Source organism: Aquarana catesbeiana, linkage group LG13, assembly GCF_042186555.1.
Source record: "Aquarana catesbeiana isolate 2022-GZ linkage group LG13, ASM4218655v1, whole genome shotgun sequence".
In the NCBI taxonomy this organism is placed as follows: domain Eukaryota; kingdom Metazoa; phylum Chordata; class Amphibia; order Anura; family Ranidae; genus Aquarana; species Aquarana catesbeiana.
The window spans coordinates 19,059,630-19,084,751 of record NC_133336.1 but is presented as its reverse complement, the minus strand read 5'-3'; the positions used below and the strand labels follow the sequence as shown (position 1 = coordinate 19,084,751).

The window sequence follows — 25,122 nt, the reverse complement described above, 5'->3', positions numbered from 1 at the left end:
ACTGGGCGAAATGACGTTATGTGGCCACTAGGGGGGCGCGTGAGCGCCAACTGCTCGCCCACGGAGCCGATGCGAGTGCCCGGCGGTCGCGATCACCGTCGGGCTCCCGCGATCGCTCGGGGCACACGGAGAAACGGGATCTATGTGTGTGTAAACACAGTTTCCGGTTCTCTGAGGGGAGAACAGACAGATCGTCTGTTCATATAGAGTATGAACAGCGATCTGTCATCTCCCCTGCACAGTCCCCTCCCCCCTTCAGTTAGAACACACAATAGGACACACTTAACCCCTTCATCGCCCCCTAATGTTAACCCCTTCCCTGACAGTGTCATTTTTACAGTAATCAATGCAATTTTATAGCACTGATCGCTGAATAAATGACTATGGTCCCAAAAATGTGTCAAAATTGTCTGACGTTACCGCCATAATGTCGCAGTCCCGATAAAAATCGCAGATTGCTGCCATTACTAGTAAAAAAAAAAATTAATAATAAAAATGCCATAAAACTATCCCCTGTTTTGTAGACATCATAACTTTTGTGCAAACCAATCAATATACACTTATTACGATTTTCTTTACCAAAAATATGTAGAAGAATACGTATCAGCCTAAACTGGGGAAAAAAATAATTTTTTTATATATTTTTGGGGGATATTTATTATAGCAAAAAGTAAAAAATATTGCGTTTTTAAAAAAATTGGCGCTCTATTTTTGTTTATAGCGCAAACAATAAAAACCGCAGAGGTGATCAAATTCCACCAAAAGGGAAAAAAAGGACGTCAACTTTGTTTGGGTGCAGCGTCGCACGACCGTGTAATTGTCAGTTAAAGCGACGCAGTGCCGAATCGCAAAAAGTGCTCTGGTCAGGAAGGTGGTAAAATCTTCCAGGGCTGAAGCGGTTAAGGGTGTGCACACTTATGCAACCATATAATTTTATTCTATTTTTACTTCCCTCCACCTAAAAGACTTCGGGATGTTGTTCAACTGAGTTGTACAGTTTATAGGTCACATTAAAGGTGGAAAAAGTTCTGGAATGATTTATCTTTGTCTCCATTTTTTACATCACAGAAACCTGGCATTTTAACAGGGGTGTGTAGACTTTTTATATCCACGATTATTACTCACAGCAGAAGCCGAGCTACAGGTACCGGGCAATGGATGTCCTCTGGCAACCGCTGATCATCAAGCAGAGACACAGGATGTGTCCATGTAAACAAGGCAGATCTCCATTCTGACAGGGAGGAAGGGATGGATTTTGTGTCCCTGCAAAGCAGTGAATAAAATCCATCACTTCCCTTAGTAAAAGCAGCACACAGTTTACACAAAAACACAGTGACAGTGTATATTTTTAGCACTGATCACTGTATTAGTGTCACTGGTCCCCACAAAGTGTCAGTTTATGTCAGATTGGCCGCCGCAATATTGCAGCGCCGCTATAAATCACAGTCATTACTAGTATAAAATAAGTAAATAAAAATTCCAGTGTACATCCCATCGTTTGTAGACGCTATAACTTTTGCGCAAACCAACCAATTGTCAGAAGCAATGAAATCAGACCGAGACAGAAGTACAGTTAAATCACACTTGTTTAATAATAAAAGTAAAAAGAAGGAACGTAGTAAAAACATAGCCAAAGTTTTGTAACTGGAACGGGTAGTCAGCCAAGCCAGAAGTCAGGGATCAATGTAGTGGAACAGCAAGCAGGATCTGGAACCGGAAGAGATGTCAGCAAAGCAAGTCTTGAACAGGATCGCAGGAGATAGTATCTGTGATGTTGACCAAGGCGAAGGCAGAGCTCCTCTGGACTGGACGGCTGAAGTAGGCAGGACCGACGAGCAGGAAATCATCAACAGCTGAGGAACTGTGGAGAGAGATAGGAGCTGGCAATTAGCCGACAGCTGAGCGGCCAGCTCAGAGAAGGAAGGGCTGAGCCCAGCCTTGACACCAAAATAAAAATATTGGTGTGGCCCCCCCCCCCAGGATCCTTACCAGACCCTTATCCGAGCATGCAGCCCCGCAAGTCGTGAAAAGGGGGGGGGTCGAGCATGCTCCCCCCCTCCTGGACCATACAAGGCCACATGCCCTCAACATGGAGGGGTGCCCCCCCACCCCAAAGTACCTTGTCCCCACATTGATGGAGACAAGGATCTCTTCCCGAAAACCCTGGGCGGTGGTTGTGGGGGTCTGCGGGCAGGGGGCTTATCGGAATCTAGAAGCCCCCTTTAACAAGGGGTCCCCCATATCCCAGCCCCCTCCCTATGTGAATGAGTATGAGGTACATTGTACCCCTACCCATTCACCAGAAAAGTGTCAAAAATAAATAAAAACAGTACATAGATTTTTGACAAAGTCCTTTTTAAAAATAAAGAATGTCCCCCGTTGTAGCTATAACGTGTCTTCTTTCACCGATGATGTCTTCTCCCTCCTCTGGTTCTTCTCCCTCCGCTGCTGATGTCTTCTTCCTCCAGTTCTTCTCCCGCCACTGCTGATGTCTTCTTCCTCCAGTTCTTCTCCCTCCACTACTGATGTCTTCTTCCTCCAGTTCTTCTCCCGCCACTGCTGATGTCTTCTTCCTCCAGTTCTTCTCCTGCCACTGCTGATGTCTTCTTCCTCCAGTTCTTCTCCCGCCACTGCTGATGTCTTCTTCCTCCAGTTCTTCTCCCGCCATTGCTGATGTCTTCTTCCTCTAGTTCTTCTCCCGCCACTGCTGATGTCTTCTTCCTCCAGTTCTTCTCCCGCCACCGCTGATGTCTTCTTCCTCCAGTTCTTCTCCTGCCACTGCTGATGTCTTCTTCCTCCAGTTCTTTTCCCACCACTGCTGATGTCTTCTTCCTCCAGTTCTTCTCCCACCACTGCTGATGAATTCTTCCTCCAGTTCTTCTCCCGCCACTGCTGATGTCTTCTTCCTCTAGTTCTTCTCCCGCCACTGCTGATGTCTTCTTCCTCCAGTTCTTTTCCCACCACCGCTGATGTCTTCTTCCTCCAGTTCTTCTCCTGCCACTGCTGATGTCTTCTTCCTCCAGTTCTTTTCCCACCACTGCTGATGTCTTCTTCCTCCAGTTCTTCTCCCACCACTGCTGATGAATTCTTCCTCCAGTTCTTCTCCCGCCACTGCTGATGTCTTCTTCCTCTAGTTCTTCTCCCGCCACTGCTGATGTCTTCTTCCTCTAGTTCTTCTCCCGCCACTGCTGATGTCTTCTTCCTCCAGTTCTTCTCCCGCCACCGCTGATGTCTTCTTCCTCTAGTTCTTCTCCCGCCACTGCTAATGTCTTCTTCCTCCAGTTCTTCTCCCGCCACCGCTAATGTCTTCTTCCTCCAGTTCTTCTCCCGCCACTGCTGATGTCTTCTTCCTCCAGTTCTTCTCCCACCACTGCTGATGTCTTCTTCCTTCAGTTTTTCTCAAGCCACTGCTGATGTCTGTGAACTGGAGGAAGAAGACAGCAGCGGAGGGAGAAGAACCTGAGGGAGAAGACTCAGAGCTACAACGGGGGACATTCCTTATTTTTAATAAAGGACTTTGACACTTTTCTGGTGAATGGGCAGGGGTACCCCTACTCGTTCACATAGGGAGGGGGTCGGGATCCGATAAGCCTGCTGCCTGCAGACTCCCACAACCAATCCCCATGTCGAGGGCATGTGCTCGCTCGCCCTCAAACCCCCCCCCCCCCCATTTTCTGATTTGCTGGGCTGCATGTTCAGATAAGGGTCTGGTATGGATTCTGGGGGAGACCCCACACCGTTTTTTTTTTTGTTTTTTTTTGGCGTGGGGATTCCCCTTAAAATCCATACCAGATCCCAAGGATCTAGTATGGTCCTGGGGGGGCACGGCGTTGTTTCTTTCAAATTTTGGCGTGAGGTTCCCCCTTCAAGTATAATACAAGACTCAAAGGGCCTGGTTTAGTCAGATCCCGTCCACTGAAGACGCATGGAAGTCAGACATGAAGTCGTAGAGCGATGTCGGATCGGAAGTCGTCCGACTTCCATCTCGGAGCATTGTTGAACCCGGCTTAAAACTTGCAAGCTGATTGGTTTCTATGCAGAGCTGCACCAGATTTTTTGCACTCTCCAGTTTGAGTAAATAATCCCCATTGCAACTTCTGATCATTTTGCATCCTTCTAGCAATAGACAACCATGCCTTGTCCCCGAGTCGCATTGTTCGCCTTACTTCCGATTCCCAGTTGCCGGACTTTGAAGTTTTTTGGGGTTTTTTTTTAACAAAAACTTTATGGTCAGTCATTCGTATTCCCGGGAGCCATTGAATGAATACTTTCCAGTGTGAATGGAACTGCTGTGCTGAAATAATCACAAGACGGGAACGAGTTGATTTTTAATGGCGTTTACAGCGTTTACGTATAATTACATCCCGCGTTCAGCCCAGACCCGGCCATCACATTATCACTAAATTGCATTTTTTGGCACTCAAAGAATTCAGAGTCTTCTTTAATCTAGTCGGCATGTCTGGGGAAATCCAGAGACTTATGTAACCTTCTCCTTGCATTCTCATTTCATTCCTTTTTAATTACAGCGCCGACTGCTTTGTCTGTGCCGGAGCCGGTAATAAATCGCCGGAGTGGAGCATTAATTATCGGGGGGGAACGTTAGCCGAGAATAGATTAAAGGGCCAACGGGATTATTGGCGAGGAAACAATTAGCTGAAGATTTGTGTAATAGTATTCCTGGCGTCATACTTGGGTGCCTTAAAGCTGAACTCCGGGCATGACCATTTTTATTTAACCATTTCCCGCCCCATAGGCCGTCATATGACGTCCTGGACTTTGAGCGGTGATATCTGACCGATGGGTGCAGCTACCGGCATCATCCAGATATCATCTTTTTTTGGCCGGTCGATTCTGTGCACCATAAGAACAATCATAGCGGCAGTTCAGCTGCTTGATCGTTCTTACAGGCGGCGGGAGGGGACACCTCCCCCCAGCCCTCCGGTGCTTCTCCCGGCTCGCCGATCGAAGGGAATGAATGAGTGAATGAATCGGTCGCCGCCGGAAGTTGTGTATAGAGATTTCCGGTGACCAGATGGTCCCCAGTCATCTCTATGACCCTCGGAGGCCCGGTCCACAACGTTGTGACGTCACGTCCGGGCCAGCGGAAGTAAACAATGGCGGGGACGCGGCAGGAAAGGCCGAGAGAGTTTATTTTTTTTATCTCAGCCTTTACAGCCCAGAGGAGAGATGTCTAAAGCCTCCTACACACGATCGGATTGTTGGCCAAAAACAATGTGGACTTTTGTCCGAAGGGCGTTGGCCCAAACTTGCCTTGCATACACACGGCACACGATTGTCGGCCAACAAATACGAACGTAGTGACGTACTTCGTTGTTTTTCAGCTCTTTAGCGCCACCCTTTGGGCTCCCTCTGCTAAATTCGTGTTAGCAGAAGTTTGGCGAGTGTTGATTCGCACTTTTCATTTCATGCTTTTCATTTTGCACTTTTCATTTTGCACTTTTCAGCCCAGTCGGGTCACAGGCATACACCCCCCCCTCAGGTTGGTCAGTCACCAGCCCCGCACTTACCCCATCTAGCACCCTCCTGGTGCTTTGCTGCGGCTTCCCTTGTGTCTCCTCCCTCCTCCCCCTCCTCGGTGGACAATAGGATCACTTTTCCTCTTGGCCAATCGGGTGATGTGTCTCAGCACCCACTTCCTGATTGGCCGGTGGGAGAATCAGGAAGACATAGCAAATATTAATTCGCTATTGTCACATGACTGGGTGGGCTCGGAGCGCAGTGCTCTGTGCCCCGAGCCCACCCTTTTTGAAAGCCTATTAGAGCCTCAGGCTCTAGTCATGTGCTTAAAAAAAAAAAAAAACCCAATTGGAATCCATGCGTCCGGCGCCTCGCATTTAGATTAGGGGGCCAGATGCATGGATTACCGGGGCGGCGTCCCTGCACCCTGCATTATGGGCCGCCACTGGTTACATGTAAACTCCTAGATAGTCAGCTCTAACGAGTAGATATGTGCACTGACAAAAAAATTGTTCGTTTTCGTTTCATTCGTTTTTTTTGCTTTTTTCGGAAATTCGGATTTTCAAAGTTCCGAATTTCTGAATTTCGAATTTTTGGATTTCCGAATTTCCAAGTTTCAGATTTCTGAATTTTTGAATTTTCAAATTTCCGAATTTCAAATTTTCTGATTTCCAAATTTCGAATTTCTGAATTTTCAAATTTCGGAATTTTCGAATTTCGAATTTCCAAATTTCCGAATTTTCAGATTTTCCAAATGTGGAAATTCAAAAATTAGAAAATCCGAAAATGTGAAAATCTGAAAAAAAGCAAAAATCAGTAAAATTCAAAATAATAACTAACTATTAAATTATAGGTATTGGAATTTCCTTTCGAATTTGGCTGTTTGTGAACGTAACGAATTTGTTTGATGCAGCATTCGTTATTTCAGATAATTCGTAACTTCGGATAAAGTCGTACTCGTTATGTTCACAAACAGCCAAATTTGAAAGGAAATTCCAATACCTAGAATTTAATAGTTAATTATCATTTTGAATTTTACTGATTTTCTTTCTTCGTTTCAGATTTTCGAATTTTCGAATTTCCGAATTCCTGAAAATCTGGAAATTCAGGAATTCGAAAATTCGAAAATTCGAAATTTGAAAGTTCGAAATTCGGAAATTTTTAAAATTCGGATATTTGAAAATTCAAATTTCGGAAATTCGTAATTTCGGAAATTGAAAAATTTGGAAATTCAGAAATTTCGGAATTAACGAATTTGTCAAACTTCCTTAAAAAATCAAGTTGAAATTAAACGAATTTCACATGTCTACTAACGAGCAGGACCCCCTGATTCCTCCTGTATTGAATTATATTGTAACTGTACTGTCTGCTCTTATGTTGTAAAGCGCTGCACAAACTGTTGGCACTATATAAATCCTGTATTATAATAATAATGTAAACAAATAGTGCCAGAAAAGGCCCGGACTGGAAGTAGTTAAGGTGCATCAGGCATAAGTGAGTGAGAAATAGTAGGAGCTTCTTGTTGCTGCCTGTGTCCCCACTAGGCAGATTTCTTCTCATTTCCTGTCTCGGAGACACGGCAGGAAGTAAGGGGAAATATCATAGTAAGTGAAATTCCTGCCTTTGCCCCTCTAATGTATTGCTGGAGGCGCTCAATAATCCAGACGCAGCACACGAGAAGTTCCCACTAGAAGGTAGTTGATGATGAAGGTCAATTTCAAGGTCAAGGAGGACCAAATCCCGAGCGGTGAGAACTCTCCCTGACTTTTCAGCGCCGGTCCGGCAAATTGAGGTTTCTCCGGCGTTTCCGATAGAGGGAAACCTTCGCAGCATCCTAACCTAATTAAACTGAGCCCTCCGCCATTATCTCCAAGTCCTAGTCCCAGCGGCCTTCCATTAGTGGCGCTCTCAGGAGATCGATGGAAAGCTCGGCGGGATCGTATATCCGCGTTCTCAGCAATGTCATTTCTCGTTGACATAAAAAATGAATTTGTAATGATTTATCAGAACAAATTGCATCAGCCCTCTATTTATGACCTGACTCAGCATGGATTGATCGACGGTAAAAAAACGCTCCGCGTAGATCAGAGATCTCCCGACTCCTGAAAAAAAAAAAAAATGAAATAGATCGATTTGTTTGCTACTTTGTATCTGCTGAATAATTCATTCTGTGAGAGCCGGACCGGACAAGATGGCGGTCGCCAGTGATTGGCTGAGGGGGTAACAATGGCTTGTCTTGCTCTCTCTCTCTGCAGGCGCTGTACATGTTCTACGCTTTGGCGATTGTGTGCGATGACTTCTTCGTCCCGTCTCTGGAGAAAATCTGCGAGGTCAGTTCACGTATTTCTTCTTTTATATGAGTGTTGTAAGGGTGCGTTCACACTGCTCCGGTGAAAAAAAAACGCATTAAAAATACATTGGGTGCAATTTTCTGGTTGGAATGCACTTGAGAAACATGGACATGTGACTCACAAATTATCTTAATAGGGGTGGGGGTCTGGGAGGAATAGTGCCCCATCATTGGTGTCAGTGGGAGGAATAGTGCCCCATTATTGGTGTCAGTGGGGGGAATAGTGCCCCATCATTGGTGTCAGTGGGGGGGAATAGTGCCCCATCATTGGTGTCAGTGGGAGGAATAGTGCCCCAATGCTGGTATCAATGGAAGAAATAGTGCCCCATTTGTATCAGTGGGAGGAATAGTGCCCCATCATTGGTGTCAGTGGGAGGAATAGTATCCCATCATTGGTTTCAGTGGGAGGAATAGTGCCCCATCATTTGTATCAGTGGGAGGAATAGTGCCCCATCATTGGTGTTAGTGGGAGGAATAGTGCCCCATCATTGGTGTCAGTGGGAAGATTAGTGCCCCCATCATTGGTGTCAGTGGGAGGAATAGTGCCCCATCATTGGTGTCAGTGGGAGGAATAGTGCCCCATCATTGGTGTCAGTGGGAAGATTAGTGCCCCCATCATTGGTGTCAGTGGGAGGAATAGTGCCCCATCATTGGTTTCAGTGGGAGGAATAGTACCCCATCATTGGTGTCAGTGGGAGGAATAGTGCCCCATCATTGGCATTGGTGGGAGGAATAGTGCCCCATCATTGGTGTCAGTGGGAGGAATAGTGCCCCATCATTGGTGTCAGTGGGAGGAATAGTGCCCCATCATTGGTGTCAGTGGGAGGAATAGTGCCCCATCATTGGTGTCATTGGGAGGAATAGTGCCCCATCATTGGTGTCATTGGGAGGAATAGTGTTCCATCATTGGTATCAATGTAAAGAATTTTGCCCTATAGTTGGTATCAGTTGGAGGAAATGTGCCCCATCATTGGGGCACTATTCCTCTCATTGACCCAATTGTTGGTGTTAGTGGGAGGAATTGTGTCCCATTGTTGGTGTCAGTGGGAGGAATGGTGGTCCATCACTGGTATCAATGGAAAGAATTATGCCCCATCATTGGTGTCAATGGAAGCAATAGTGCCCCATTGTTGGTGTCAATGTAAAGAATTTTGCCCCCTAGTTGGTATTAGTTGGAGGAATTGTGCCCTATCTTTGGGTGTCAGTTGGAAGACAAGTGCCCCGTCTTTCGTGTCAGTGGGAAGAATAGTGCCTCATCATTGGTGTCAGTGGGAGGAATTATGCCCTTTCATTGGTGTCAATATAAAGAATTTTGCCCTTAGTTGGTATCAGTTGGAGGAACAGTGCCCCATCATTTGTCATTGTAAATAATTCTGCTCCGTCAGTGGGAGGAATAGTGCCCCATTGTTGGTGTCAGTGGATGGAATGGTGCCCCAAGGGCCAGATAAAGGCAAGCAAAGAGCTGCATTGGGCTCCAGGGCCCGCAGTTTGGAGACTGGGGAAGAAGATACCAGGCTAGTATCCCCACATCCCACTAATAGACATAACAGAACGTGCGTTGTAGTGAAGGGACTGTATAAGGACATGTAGTGGGCAAAACCAACAAAATAGAAACGTAGCCAATGAAATTCCCAATTTATTATAGAAAAGTTAAAAAAGAAATAGTAGTAACCACATCCGTGTGTTGTACCCAGGTAATGTTCACATCTATAATACAGAGATTATTCTTGTTTTTACAAAACTGGTCCACATAAGAAGCTCAACGCGTTTCAAAAACACTCTTTCTTCTTCAGGACACGTGTGAATACATATGATATCCAGAAGAGGGTCAATATACAAAAGCAGGGTTAAAAGACCTTGTCTTGTACAATAGAATTGCAGTGAGTCAGCAACAAGATGGAACAGCAGGGAGCATGTAGAAAGAAGAAAGAAAGTTTACGAAACGCGTCAAGCTTCTTAATGTGGAGCAGTTTTGAAAAAATATTCTCTGTATCCTAGATATGAACTTCACCTGGGTACAACACACAGATGTGGTTACTGCTATGTTTTTTAACAATTTGCCGACCGCGCTATAGCCGAACGATGGCTACAGCGCAGAGCTGGCTAGTTCTGGGAGGTGGTCATATGATGGCCTCCCATGATCACCCCCGCCGCACACCTGCTGTGGGGCGCAGGCGGTGCGCTGTGTGATCGCAGTGTTCGTTTTCATTTCATTCATTTTTTTGCTTTTTTCGGAAATTCGAAAATTCAGAAGTTCAAAAATTCGAACATTTGAAAATTCGGAAATTTGGAAATTTGAAAATTCGAACATTCAGGAATTCGAAAATTTGGAAATTCGAAAATTTGGAATTCTGAAATCTGAAAAATCGGATTTTCAAATTTCTGAATTTCCAAATTTTCAGATTTTTGAATTTTCGAATTTCCGAATTTTCGAATTTCAAATTTCCGAATTTTCAAATTTCAGAATTTTCGAATTTCCAAATTCCGAAATTTCGAATTTTCGGAATTAGAAGATTCAGAAATTTAAAAATTTGAAAATCTGAAAAAAGAAAGAAAATAATAATAACTAACTAATAATAACTATTAAATTATAGGTATTGGAATTTTCTTTCAAATTTGGCTGTTTGTGAACGTAACGAATACAAATTTATCTGAAATAACAAATGCTGCATCTTAACAAATGGAATGGAAAAAATTAATAATAAATAATAATAATAAAAAGGTTTTATTATTATTATTGTTATGTATTATTATTAGATCGTTACGTTCCATTCGTTTAGATACGGCATTCGTTATTTCGGATAATTCGTAACTTCAGATAAATTCGTACTTGTTATGTTCACAGCCAAATTTGAAAGGAAATTCCAATACCTATAATTTAATAGTTATTATTAGTTATTATTTCAGATTTTCGAATTTTCGGATTTTCATTCTTTTGAATTTCCAGATTTTCATTCTTTCGAAATTTCGAATTTCCCAACTTCCGAATTTCTGAATTTCCAAGCTTTCCAATTTCCAAAATTTCCAATTTCCGAAATTTCAAATTTCCCAAATTTCAAATTTCCCAAATTCGGATTTCTGAAATTTCAAATTTCCAATTTCCCAAATTCCGAATTTTCGGAAATTCAAAAATTTGAAATTCAGAAATTCGGAAATTTGAAATTTCAGAAATTGAAAAATTCAGAAATTCAGAAATTTCAGAAATTCAGAGATTTCGGAATTAACGAATTTGTCAAAATTTATTAAAAAACGAATTTGTAACTAAACCAATTGCACATGTCTAGTAAATAGAAGCCGGCTTTCGGCACTCCTTTCCTCACTAGGGCCAACTAGGTTGCCCCAGAAACAGTTGAGAAAATCATATTCTTATTTTAACCCCTTCATGCCAACGTCACACAAATATGTGGCCCCACTGCACTGGGCCTTTTGCCGTGGGCCGCGTGTTTGCGTACCTCCCTTTGTGCTGGGAGCGCACGGTCTCACTGTGAGCCCCGGGCCCCGTATTAATGATCGGGATTAATGATCCCGATTCCGGGTCACCTGATCACTGAGATTTGCTATCACAGTGATCAGCCACTGTTAGGCCCGCCCCCCGTGTTTTCTTTTTCTATGAATGGAGGAGAGAGATCCATTGTATCACTCTCTGTCCTTGCACAGAAAAAAAAAAGTGTGTAAAAAAATAAATAAATGTAATAATAATAACAATAATAGTAAAAAATCAGATAAAAAATAAAGGAAAAAAATACCTAGATCAAGGTTTGATTTAGGTCAGTGCCACGGTTAGTGTTTGGGTCAAGGTTAGGATCAAAGGTCAAGGCCAGAGTCAGTGTCAGTGTTTTTTTTAGGGGGGGGGGAGAGTATCATTTTTTTTTTCTTTAATTTGTATCAGTGTGTTTTAGGTAGGATAAAAGAAAGCAAAATGCACACTATTGTTTCTGGGCTGTACTACGAGTACAAATAACAAATAACATACACATATGTGGTATCGCTGCGATCGCCAGGAGCAGGAGAATTTAATTTGAGTTTTTCTTTGGTGGAAGGTTATGGTAGTACCAAAGAATATACAGCTACATTTAAAAAAAAAAATTTTTTTTTTTTTTTTTTTACTATTTCGGGCCAGTTTTCCTTTGATAATTAAAAAAAAAATCAGGAGATATCCATTACCATTTACCACCAAGTGAAAGCCCAATTTGTCCTGGAAAAAAAAAGACGGTATAATCCACCTTGATGTAAGTAGTTGTGATGATACGTACAGTTTTACTAACATATGTCAAAATTGCAAAATTGGGCTTAGGCATTAAGATTTGTTTTACCCTTAGGTGTGAGGGGGGTTAATTAGTTTGAGCTACAGACCGCGCTGGGCTGATTAAATGGTCCATGGTAGATATTAGTTGGTTCTGTGGGTGGGTGGTTGTGTCGATCTCCCTTTTGGAGGAATGGGCTGCTACCTTACTGGTATGACCAAGAAAAAAAACAATACTATGGGGAGAAAAGAGTGATGAATGGGGAGAAAAGAGCTCCCGGTGATGAATGGGGAGAAAAGAGCTCCCGGTGTCCAGAAAAATGCAGCTCTTGCTGAGAGAAAACAATAGTTTATTAAAAATGTAAAAATTGAGCCAACGTGTTTCGGGAGCACGCCCCCCCCTTTCTTCAGGACTAGCGCACAAACAGAAACCTATGTACACACACCCCCATCAAAACATTCTGGCATCTATTACCTTTTGTACCACATCCTGGCTTGACACTGGAACGATTTATTCTGTAGAAAACCTCTCTCGTCAATAAAATCTGTACATAAAGACTGTAGTCTGTGCATGAACAAATACGTTTAGATTTTGCTGGCTTTGATTCCCCCGTTCGCACGTCACATATCCGCCATATCCGTTTATAGATCAGGCCCAGTGAGAGGTGCTGATGGAAGCGGAGGCCCGGAGCGCGGTGATGATTCCCCATGCCTCATCTGTCCTTGTGGCCAATAGATAAGATGAATAGGCTCAGAGTCCTTATCATTCAGTGGAGGAAGAACTGCTTCTTATCGGGAAACGTTCACCCGTACGTACAATGGATGGATCACCGAGATCTCTCCTCCATAGACAAAGTATATTGTGGCTTCATAACTAAGGAAGCGGCACCCGGCTCCAAAACCCAATGTCTTCATTATTCTTCAAAAACAAAAAAATTACAAAATAAAAGAACCACACGGGTCATCTTTATTACAGGAGGCTTCCGCAAGCGCTCCTTAAAAGAGAGTCTTTCTCTGAGTTTGGAGTCAATGAGGATGGCAAACTTCTGATCAACTTCTCCAGCTCAGTGGGTATCTCTCGGGCTGCTATGTCATCCTTGATGGTATCTGAGAGACCATGAGAGATGGCAGCCACGAGGGCCTCATTGTTCCAAGAAACCTCTGCTGCCAGAGTACGGAATTCAATGGCGTAATCGGCAACAGTTCTCGTTTGATGGACATGAGGCACTTGACAGCAGAAGCAGAGCCTGCGGGAACATCAAATACCCTTTTAAAAGAAGCCACAAACTCTGGGTAACTCAGGGCAATGGGTTTTTGCGTCTCCCATAGAGGGTTTGCCCAGGCCAAGGCTCTCTCAGAAAGCAAAGATATCACGAAACCTACTTTGCTTCTGTACGTGGGAAACGCCTGGGGAAGCATCTCTAAGTATATCTCAACCTGGTTGAGAAACCCTCTGCATTGGACTGGATCACCCCTAATTCGCTGGGGAAGCGGAGCGGAACCAGACATACCTCTTATAGAGGTAATACTCGAGGCGGGTGCTGCACAGCAGGGACAGCCTGCAACACAGGTTGTACTGGAGCAGCCACAGTGGGAGATTCCAGGTGGCCGCGCGACTCAGGAGCGTTTGTAACGCCATGGCAAACTGATCCATGCGGTGATCCTGCTCATCCAATGTGGAAAAAATATTACCAACAAGTGGATTGACTGCATCATCTGAATTCATGGCATTTGCCTACTGTCAGAAACCACGAATCAGACAGAGAGACAGAAGTACAGTTAAATCACGCTTGTTAAATAACAAAAGTAAATAGAACAAACGTAGTCAAAACAAAGTTCGGTAACCTTAACGGATAGTCAGACAAGCCAGAAAGTCAGGAAGCAAGGAATCAGCGTAGTGGAACAGCAAGCAGGATCTGGAGCCAGAAGGAATGTCAGCCAAGCAAGTGTAGCACTAACACTCGGTGGAGCTGCTGGTTTAAGCGGGTCTGTTACCTTCACTCTCCTTCCCTCTATTTCACCGGCACCGGGTCTAGGGTTCCGTTGAGTTTACCTCTGGACGATACAAGCACCAACACTTGAGTGCGTTTTCAATGCTTTATTGAACAGTTAACGAAGGAAGTAGCAGGAAAGAGGCAGAAGGGAAACTGCAGGGAAAGCTCAAATACCTTTCTGTAGGATTCTTGACAAATGTCCTTTAGAGTTGAATATTACAGTAGAATGCGCTCCCCTCGTGGGACACACTCTCTGCTCGCCTGGATAGGCCTCTCTCACTTGCCTAGCAGCCAGTACGTAGCACGAACAAAAGTCTCTGCCACAGACTTACTTGGGATGAACCAGTACGATCCTCTGCCACAGGATGTATGGGTTTTGTGGTGAAAGTCAGTCACAGTGTTTGAACCTTTAAGCCAAACCGGCAACACTATGCTGTAAAGTTACTTTAGGATACGTCCTCCAACCGAGTCACCAGGCCCCTCTCCAGACCAGCACTCTGCGTGATCCTTCCATGAAGGGTCCTCCCCTGGGATCTCCTCGGTTGTCCAGCTTCTTCACTCTGGATAGACAGCTCAGGACCATTCCTCGGCTGCTGTGGTAGGCCCCAGACAAGCGTCTAGTGCCCACCCATGCGCCGCAGCGACGCGGGCCTCCGGTAGCACTCTAACGCATACCTGTCGGCCAGGAGGGCCAGCAGGTGGCTGTAAAAAAACCCCGCTAACATGGCGTCTGTTCCCTCTCCAGAATGCAACTCGGAGGACCACCTCCACCGAGTTGTCTTCGGGACAGAAGAGCATCGCATACACTTTGACACGTTGCCCTTCCAATACTAGCCAATAGTAACAACGACACCCACCGGCCCAGTATGGAAACACATGCAACGTCAGCCAAGCTGGAACAGAGGCAAATCTAACTTCCCCTAATGAGCAATTCACTAAATTTACCTATCAGATGGTAGATCGCAAATCTACCAGCGCTACACAAGTCTCTTAACAGGAATGCAGGAGAAAGTCTCTGTGATGTTGACCAGACGATGGCAGAGATTTTTCTGGCTGGACGGCGTAAGTAAGCAGGACTGACAAGCAGGAAATCATCAACAGGTGAGTCACTGTGGAGAGATAGGAGCCAACCGACAGCTGATCGGCCAGCTCAGAGAAGGAAGGGCTGTGTCCAGCCCTGACAATTACAAGAGAAGAAAATGCAGTATGCGAGAGCTGGGATTTTTTAGGTGCCGATAACCTAGGTCACAGCATCTGATAAAAATCAATCAATTTATTCAACTATTTCATATTAAAAAACAGATAAAGTTAATAAGAATGTATTAAAAAAACATGGATCGTTTCATGTTTGATATCCACATCAAAGACAGCCATCCCGACATGTTTCGCCCTTTTATTGGGCTTCTTCAGGAAATATGTACTACACACCCAATCTCAAATGTAACTGTGCAAACACTGATCCACAAAAAAAATTCAAATACAAGGATTCAAATCCAAACTTAGCAGAAGGAGAAAAGGACAAGAGGAATTTATCATCCACCATGAGCACCGAGGTAGGGAGCCGTATATGATTGATGATGAGGAGGAACAATCAGGGCTCTTCCTGCGGCCAATGATAGCAATTGTAATCAATCTTTAATGTGGATATCAAACATGAAATGATCGCATGTTTTTTAATATATTCCTTTTCTCTTTATCTGTTTTTTAATATTTGTAGAGAGATTTGTGCTGGAAGGGGGGATTTTAGGAGGGGGGATTTATGCTTTGGGAGTAAGCAAGCAGATTAATGCTCAATTTTTCTTTTTTTTTGGGGGGGGGGGTATTTTTGCTAACACATAATGCTCATATATCTGGGGGGGCGCAGTTTGGCATGTTCACCCTGGTCTCTAGATGAACTTGTTAAAAAAATACATAATTAATATCTTTAAACTGTCCTAAATTGTCATACAAATATAGATTTGAAATCAAATCTTTATTATTTTCTGGAAATAACAGGGTGTGGGCGGATTTCTGACAGTCGCAAGCTGTGTCACGCCCCTCCAGTCTGGAGGAGAAGCTCCATCAATCTACATGTAATATCCTTCCCACCATTGTGTTTAACTGGTTAGTAGGCATGGAGGAGGAGGAGGGAGGGGAGTGGCCTGTCATTAACCACTGTGTATACGCCCACATGTGTGACTCTATAGTCACATGGGCTGCTCAGATGTGATAGGGAGGAAATGCTCAGCATAGAAACTCGCTGAAAGCTGAGCATGTGCAGAGTTGCCACCACAGCTACAAAATCCTTAGCTGCATTGGGGACATGAACAGAAGGGGGAGATAGAGAGAGCAGCAGGATCAACCAGGTGCAGAAAACGAATCTCATAGTGACTGAGTGAGTATGAACAGCATGTAATACACCATTTATTCATAGTTTTTATGGTGTGGGTTTAGTGACACTTTCATGCAGAGTTACATCACAGGAGGAAAGTCGGGGCAGGAGTCGTTAAGGCAGAATGTGTGTCATGAGCAGAAGCACAGGGCAGGAGCAGTTCAGGCAGAAAAGTATAAAAAGCAAGAACCTTTTTGGTGATGTTTCGTTTATAGACAGATCATGAACACCCCTCCAGTAAAGCTGTCTGTGCCCACCCAGTCTGGGGTCTCACCCCTTCTGCTACAACAACAGCGTTCCCATGTATGTCCATATTATAAAAAAATAAATTGGAAATCTAAAACAGAGAGTGGGACCCATTTCATAAGGGTTGTGTCAGGCGTTTACATCTGGGAACCATTTGGTGTACTAAATGGCACCCTAGTGCCAAGGGACCTGCGGTGCATTGGGCTGTTCAAAAGGCTGCATGTAGGATTTTTGGTCTGCTGGATTCAAATTAGTGTGCTGCCCTAACACAACACACACTATAGCCCATAGCACCATAGAAGCCAATGTGGCTACTATGGGGTCTGAGGGTGGGAGGGGGCCCCCCATTAGGGAGGTTGTTGAGGCCTAGAAGTCATCAGGATCAGTGCTAGTAATATAGTATAGTATATAGCAGGGGCGTACTAGAAATCACAGGGCCCCATAGCAAAATGTTGTATGGGCCCCCCGCCCCCCCTGCAGACAGCCCCCCTCCCCCCACAAAAAAAAATGAACTAATGCCATCGAACAACAGATTACCACACTCATGTGGCACAGTACCTAGGCAACAGCTTATATTAATTTCGAACAAAAATTGCCAATAAAATCTACAGGTTACATTCAGTACATTATAGTGTAAGTAAAGTCAAAAAAGTTTTTTTCAAGTTTTGCACCCCCACAACTAACGCCCCAGGGCTTGTGGGGAAGAGGCCCTTGTCCCCATTTGCATGGGGACTAGGTGCTTTTCTAGGCACTGTGCAAAACAGATGACAGTCTCGCACTCCCTTCCTACCTCCTGTCCAGACTCCAGAGCCTCCTCCCGTGTCGAAAACGATGTCCCTTCACAGGCGCGCTCGAGCGTTCTGCCCCGCCCACTCTGCTCCCGCCCACTCTGCTCTCTGCTCCTGCATGGGGCTGCGTGTGTCGGAACATGGCCGGACTTCTGGGGCCCGGGAGGCTTAACAGTAAACTTACATTCCTCATCCTCACCGGGCATAGTTGCCAACATTATAAAAAAAATGTATAGGGACACTTTTTTTGTCTGTGGGAGGAGTCTTATAATTAGGAGGCGGGCATTCATTTGTAGGTGTGGCCTAGTGGGGAATAAAAAGTGTGCCGCGGTGAACAATGGGCGTGGTTTAAGCATAATATTGGGCGTGGCTTAAAGGGTGTGACTCAAAGGGGTGTGGTTAGAGTCTGAGATGAATGAGGGATGGAGGGAGAAACAAAGAAAGAAAGAGAGAGAGAGAGAAGGAAGGAAAAAATGAGGAATGGAGAGACAGCAGGCCCAGATCCTACACCACAATAGAAATATGTGTATTTCAGAAAGTTTAACAATAAGCAGATAAAGACACTCCAAACATTTGGTGTTAGATCTTCAATCTTCCCGGCACCATGGTTGTTATGGTGTCCCCAGCGGAGTGCCTCCTTACATCTCAGGTGTCCCCAGCGGAGTACTTCCTTACATCTCAGGTGTCCCCAGCAGAGTGCCTCCTTACATCTCAGGTGTCCCCAGCGGAGTGCCTCCTTACATCTCAGGTGTCCCCAGCGGAGTGCCTCCTTACATCTCAGGTGTCCCCAGTGGAGTGCCTCTTTACATCTCAGGTGTCCCCAGCAGAGTACTTCCTTACATCTCAGGTATCCTCAGCTGAGTGTTTCCTTACATCTCAGGTGTCCCCAGCGGAGTGCCTTCTTACATCTCAGGTGTCCTCAGCGGAGTGCCTCCTTACATCTCAGGTGTCCTCAGCGGAGTGCCTCCTTACATCTCAGGTGTCCTCAGCGGAGTGCCTCCTTACATCTCAGGTGTCCCCAGCGGAGTGCCTCCTTACATCTCAGGTGTCCCCAGCGGAGTGCTTCCTTACATCTCAGGTGTCCCCAGCGGAGTGCCTCCTTACATCTCAGGTGTCCCCAGCGGAGTGTTTCCTTACATCTCAGGTGTCCCCAGCGGAGTGCCTCCTTACATCTCAGGTGTCCCCAGCAGAGTGCCTCCTTGCACCTCAGGTGTCCCCAGCGGAGTGCCTCCTTACATCTCAGGTGTCCCCAGCGGAGTGCTTCCTTACATCTCAGGTGTCCCCAGCGGAGTGCCTCCTTACATCTCAGGTGTCCCCAGTGGAGAGCCTCCTTACATCTCAGGTGTCCCCAACGGAGTGCTTCCTTACATCTCAGGTGTCCCCAGCGGAGTGCCTCCTTACATCTCAGGTGTCCCCAGCGCAGTGCTTCCTTACATCTCAGGTGTCCCCAGCGCAGTGCTTCCTTACATCTCAGGTGTCCCCAGCGGAGTGTTGCCTTACATCTCAGGTGTCACTGTCCCCAGCCAGCGGAGTGCTTCCTTACATCTCAGGTGTCCCCCCCATTGGAGCCCTTCTATATCCCAGCAGAGGGATACTGGAGGCCGAGGGGGAACAAAATAGAGGCGGAACCGGCCAGCTACAATAGAAATTGAGCTGCGGCACCGCCCACCCCCCTACCCCTTTCCACAACAGGTCACAGATGACAGACAGACCGGGGGCAGGGAGTGGGCCGCGCCACAGCTCTATTTCTACTGTAGCCACTCCACAGGCTCCGCTTCTCGTTTCTAACTCATCTGGTCTTCTGGAAAATGTCGACTCGGCTGCGGGCCCCATAGCACCCACGTGGGTCGCTATGGCGGTAGTTCCGCCACTCGCCACTGCTATATATATATATAATATATATATATATATATATATATATATAAAAAATATGTGTGTGTATAGTATACAGTATATAGAGTATAGTAGTATAGACCCCCAACCCCCCCCCCCCCCCCATGATTTATATCTGTAGGTAGACAAGTTTGTCTTACTGTCTGGTTTGATTTATATAGCAGCAATTGTGTGCAGGAGCACTAAGCCCCGGTTCACACAGGGGCGGCACGACTTGCAGGTCGCCTCAGCGAGGCGACCTGCAAACTACTTCCGAGGCGACTTGCAAAACGACTTCTGCATAGAAGTCTATGCAAGTCGCCCCCAAAGTAGTACAGGAACCTTTTTCTAAGTCGGAGCGACTTGCGTCGCTCCTATTAGAACGGTTCCGTAGCACAGAACGGGAGGCGACTTGTCAGGCGACTTCAACGCGACTTTGCAACGCGACTTCAACACGACTTCAACGCGACTTGTGGATCCGACTTTGCCCTGCGACATGTTTCCGACTTTCAATGAACGGGGATCCGACTTGGATCCCCGCCACTGTGTTTGGTATGAATCTTTAGGGGGAACTCTGCGCCAAATTTTAAATAAAAAACCGGCATGGGTTCCCCCTCCAGGAGCATACCAGGCCCTTGGGTCTGGTATGGACCTTGAGGGGAACCCCCTACGCCGAAAAAACGGCGTGGGGGGTCCCCCCCAATCCATACCAAACCCTTATCCGAGCACGCAGCCCGGCCGGACAGGAATGGGAGTGGGGACGAGCGAGCGCCCCCCCCCCTCCTGAACCGTACCAGGCCGCATGCCCTCAACATGGGGGGTTGGTGCCTTGGGGGAGGGGGCGCGTTGCAGCCCCCCCCCCAAAGCACCTTGTCCCCATGTTGATGAGGACAAGGGCCTCTTCCCGACAACCCTGGCCGTTGGTTGTCGGGGTCTGCGGGCGGAGGGCTTATCAGAATCCGGGAGCCCCCTTTAATAAGGGGGCCCCCAGATCCCGGCCCCCCACCCTATGTGAATGAGTATGGGGTACATCGTACCCCTACCCATTCACCTAGGGAAAAAGTGTCAATTTAAAAAAAAACACTACATAGATTTTTAAAGTATTTTATTAGACAGCTCCGGGGGTCTTCTTCCGACTTCGGGGGTCTCTCCGGTTCTTCTCCACGCTCTCCGGATCTTCCTCCGGGCTCCTCCGCTCTCTTCTGCCGCTCTTTTGCTAAAGCGGAGGAGCCCGGTCTTCCGTCTTCTGCCCTCTCCTCTTCTTCTGATATTGACACGACACTCTCTCCGGCTAGAATGCTCTCTGTGCGCTCCGCTCTGACTTATATAGGCGGTGACCCCGCCCCCTTATGCCGTCACAGTCCCTGGCACCCCTGGGCACCCAATGACCACGCCCCCTAAAACGTCACAGTCCCAGCATGCCCAGGGACTGTGACGGCATAAGGGGGCGTGGTCACCACCTATATAAGTCAGAGCGGAGCGCTCAGAGTGCATTCCAGCCCCAGAGAGCGTCGTGTCAACATCAGGAGAAGAGGGCAGAAGGCAGAAGATTGAAGACCGGGCTCCTTCGCTATAGCAAAAGAGCGGCAAAAGAGCAGAAAATAGCGGAGGAGCCCGGCAGAAGATCCGGAGAGCGCGGAGAAGAACCGGAGAGACCCCCCGAAGAGAAGAAGGCAGCAGACCGGGCTCCTCCGCTATAGCAAAAGAGCGGCAAAAGAGCAGAAAATAGCGGAGGAGCCCGGCAGAAGACCCGGAGAGCGCGGAGAAGAACCGGAGAGACCCCGAAGTCGGAAGAAGACCCCCGGAGCTGTCTAATAAATTACTTTAAAAATCTGTGTAGTGTTTTTTTTTAAATTGACACTTTCCCTAGGTGAATGGGTAGGGGTTCGATGTACCCCATACTCATTCACATAGGGTGGGGGGCCGGGATCTGGGGGCCCTCTTATTAAAGGGGGCTCCCGGATTCCGATAAGCCCACAGACCCCGACAACCAACGGCCAGGGTTGTCGGGAAGAGGCCCTTGTCCTCATCAACATGGGGACAAGGTGCTTTGGGGTGGGGGGGGCCGCAGCGCGCCCCCCTTCCCCAAGGCACCAACCCCCCCATGTTGAGGGCATGCGGCCTGGTACGGTTCAGGATGGGGGGGGGGGGGCGCTGGCTCGTCCCCCACCCCCATTCCTGTCCGGCCGGGCTGCATGCTCGGATAAGGGTCTGGTATGGATTGGGGGACCCCCCACGCCGCTTTTTCGGCGTAGGGGGTTCCCCTCAAGGTCCATACCAGACCCAAGGGCCTGGTATGCTCTTGGAGGGGGAACCCATGCCGGATTTTTATTTAAAATTTGGCGCGGAGTTCCCCCTCAAGATCATCTGAGCACAAGTCGCATGCCGAAGTCGGATCATGCGAGACGGCGACCCGACTTTGATCCGACTTCAATGATAGTCAATAGGCTGAAGTCGGATCAAAGTAGTACAGGGAGTACGCTCTGAAGTCGGAGCGACTTCAGTAGTGTCTATTAAGACGCTCCCATTCACTTAAATGTGAATCTCTTTCTGGGGCGACTTGAGGGCGTACAAGTCGGATCCCAAGTCGTCCCAGTGTGAACCGACCCTTACACTTACACACACCGGTGTACTTTATTAGGTACACCTGTACAACAAATTGTTAATCAGCCAATTACATGGCAGTAACTCAGTGCATCTACAGGTGGTGAAGACGACTCGCTGAAGTTCAAGCCCAGCATCAGAATGGGAAGAAAGGGAATTTAAGTGACTTTGAAAGTGGCATGGTTATTGGTACCAGATGGGATGATCTGAGTATTTCAAAAACTTGCGATCTGCTGGGATTTTCACACACAACCATCTCTCGGGTTTACAGAGATTGGAGGGAAAAATAGAAAATATCCATGAGCGGCAGTTGTGTGGAGGAAAATGCCTTGTTGATGTCAGAGGAGAATGGGCAGATTCAGATGATAGAAAGGCAAAAGTAACTCAAATATCCACTCGTTACATCCAAGGTATGCAGAATACCATCTCTGAACACACAACACATCCAACCTTGAAGCAGATGGGATACAGCAGAAGACCACACCGGGTGCCACTCCTGTCAGCTAAGAACAGGAAACTGAGGCTACAATTGGCACAGGATCATCAAAATTGGACATTAGAAGATTTGAAAAACGTTGCCTGGTCTGATGGGTCTGGATTTCAGCTGCGACATTCAGATGGTGGGGTCAGAATTTGGCTCATGGATCCATCCTGCCTTGTATCACCGGTTCAGGCTGGTGGTGGGGGTGTATTGGTACGGGGCGGATATTTTCCTGTCAAACTTTGGGCCCCTTAGTACCCATTGAGCATGGTATAAACCCCACAGCCTACCTGAGTATTGTTGGTGACCATGTCCATCCCTTTATGACTACAGTGTCCCCATCTTCTGATGGCTCCTTCCAGTAGGATAATGCACCATGTCACAAAGATCACATCATCTCACCACTGGACAATGAGGTCCCTGTCCTCCAATGGTCTCCACACTCGCCACATCTCATCCAATAGTGCATCTTTGGGATGTGGTGGAAGATTGGCATCATGGATCTGCAGCCAACAAATCGGCAGCAACTGCGTGATGTTATCATGTCACTATGGAGCAAAATCTTTGAGGAACGTTTCTAACGCCTTGTTGTATCTATGCCACCAAGGTAAAAGGGGGTCCAATCCGGGACTAGCAAGGTGTACCTAAAAAAGTGGCCGGAGAGTGTATGTAATCGTATGAAATCTGCTGGTTATTATTGCAACTAAGGTAAAAAAGTTTATTCCCTGCACTGTTGCTTCTCCCTGGGAACGTCTATGCTCGGCACTGGTCCATACCTAGAAAGTACAGGCCGGCAACTTGACAGCTTCTCCACAGAAATTTTTTTTTAAGCATTACAGCGATAACATCACCCAAAACTGACGCGTTTCGCCTTAGGCCTTCATGAAAAGCTGGTCCATACCTGCTGCCTTTCCTTGATTTAGACATTTTTTTATGTTAAGATCATGTGATAGACTCACTCGGGTCGAGGCTTTTGGACTGTCCCGGGTGAGTCGATCACAGATCAGTTTTGCTATGGGGCCCCGTTATCTGTAGTTACACTCGTGGCGACAATGCCCGCTAACACATGTGCGTTTAATGCACCGGTGCGAACCAGGGTGGAGTGAATGAGTGAATGGGCCCTTATTAATCCGTTTTCTTTCTTTGCAACCTTCAAAGTCTCAGCAGGTGTTGCACCGCCCTCCCCCCCCCCCCCCTCCGCCATCTCGCATGCCTGAGAAAATCTCACGCTCCTCACCTCTGAATTTCAGACGTTTGATTCTTGGCTGTCTCGCTGCGCAGAAACCTCGAGCAAAGAGCCGCGTGAATAATTACAAAATCTGTTGTACATTTGGAGCTGCTTCAGAATATTAACTGTTTATCTTGAATTATTCAGAAATAGCAGAAGCAGCTTGAGCATGCATAATGTATAGGCATATGTTATGTCAGCGGCTGACTCCGCATCGCTCGCACCTTGCCAGAATAACTCCCAGAATCTTCTCTTTTCCCGGGATTACACTCAAGAGGGCGCCCTCTGCTTTCCTCATTAAAGTGGAACGTTATCCATGACAACTTGATAAAAAAAGAATGTTCGTTTTTCTTAACAAACCATCAACACAAATCACAACAAAAACATCATACACATTGAACCAAGAATGTCAATAAAAACTATTTTGAAATCCAATATAACAATAATGAATCTATAGGAGAAAGAAAAAGGGGAGGAAAAAAAAGGACAAGTATTAGTTCCTTCTCTCCCCAATGGCTCCAAACCTATACTCATATAAAAATTCTCGTATTATGGATAGTGGCCTCCGTGGACGTTCAATGCTGTAAACGGTTTATCCAACCACTTGGCCCACACCTTATCGTACTTACTAGGGCAACCCCTGTTCATATACGTATCTCTATATAATGGAAGATTGTTATTTACTAATTGTTTCCAATATGAGAGCGTCTCATATTGGAAAAAGAATGTTCATTAGCAAAGGAACATACATTCCACATTAATAATTATGCTACCAATATTAGTGTGAGCTGTAAATTGCCTCCAGCATTGCTCCCGTTTCTTCTTGCTGGAGGCGGCCATTTTGCTGAAGCCCAAAGCCCCTGAGCAGCAGTAAATTATAATGTGGCGCTGGCCCTGACCTCCAAAGCCCTAATGGTGACCTCCAGACACCCTTCCTTGTAGAGTGGGATACTAGGCATAGTGGGTGTGATGCAAGATGGAATGATTGGGCACCAGTCACTTTTTGGATGCGAACAAAAGAGATTTTTTTTTCTCTCTTAACAAGAACTGGAGGAGAGAGGGTTAGGCATACTTCCCAACATTTTGAGATGAGAATGAGGGACACCTACTAAAAAACGTACGTAGGCATAGGGCACGCCCCCTGCCACACCCCCTTAAAGGGAAAATAACCACAAAAAAAAGTTAATTAAATCCACAAGTGCTTTTTTTTTACCACTATTATTCCTTTATATTGGCTTTTAAAATTGAAAAATGCAGCAATTTAGAAATTGGATGTAAGGTTTAGCACTGGAAAACACTTTTTGAAAGATAAAAAGTGCATTTTATATATAGCTATATAGATTAGACCAAAATGAGGGACAAATGAGGAGGAGTGTGTTAGAAAGGAAAAAGTGTTAAAAAGAAATAAAAACACAGATACAGTTTTTGACAATTTCTTTATTAAAAAAGCAATGTCCCCCACTGTAG

General features: G+C 46.1%; 1 protein-coding gene across 2 annotated transcripts in view; it reads left to right on the top strand.

Annotated features, from left to right (window-relative positions):
• Positions 1-7,733: 7,733 nt before the first annotated feature.
• The window catches only part of SLC24A4 (solute carrier family 24 member 4), a gene marked incomplete at its 5' end in the record, with an annotated part of 81,980 nt that continues 64,591 nt past the window's right edge, over positions 7,734-25,122 (top strand). For both annotated transcript variants that reach the window (XM_073610246.1, XM_073610245.1), the window contains 1 exon segment: positions 7,734-7,808. In XM_073610246.1, the coding sequence (XP_073466347.1) occupies positions 7,734-7,808 (75 nt within the window).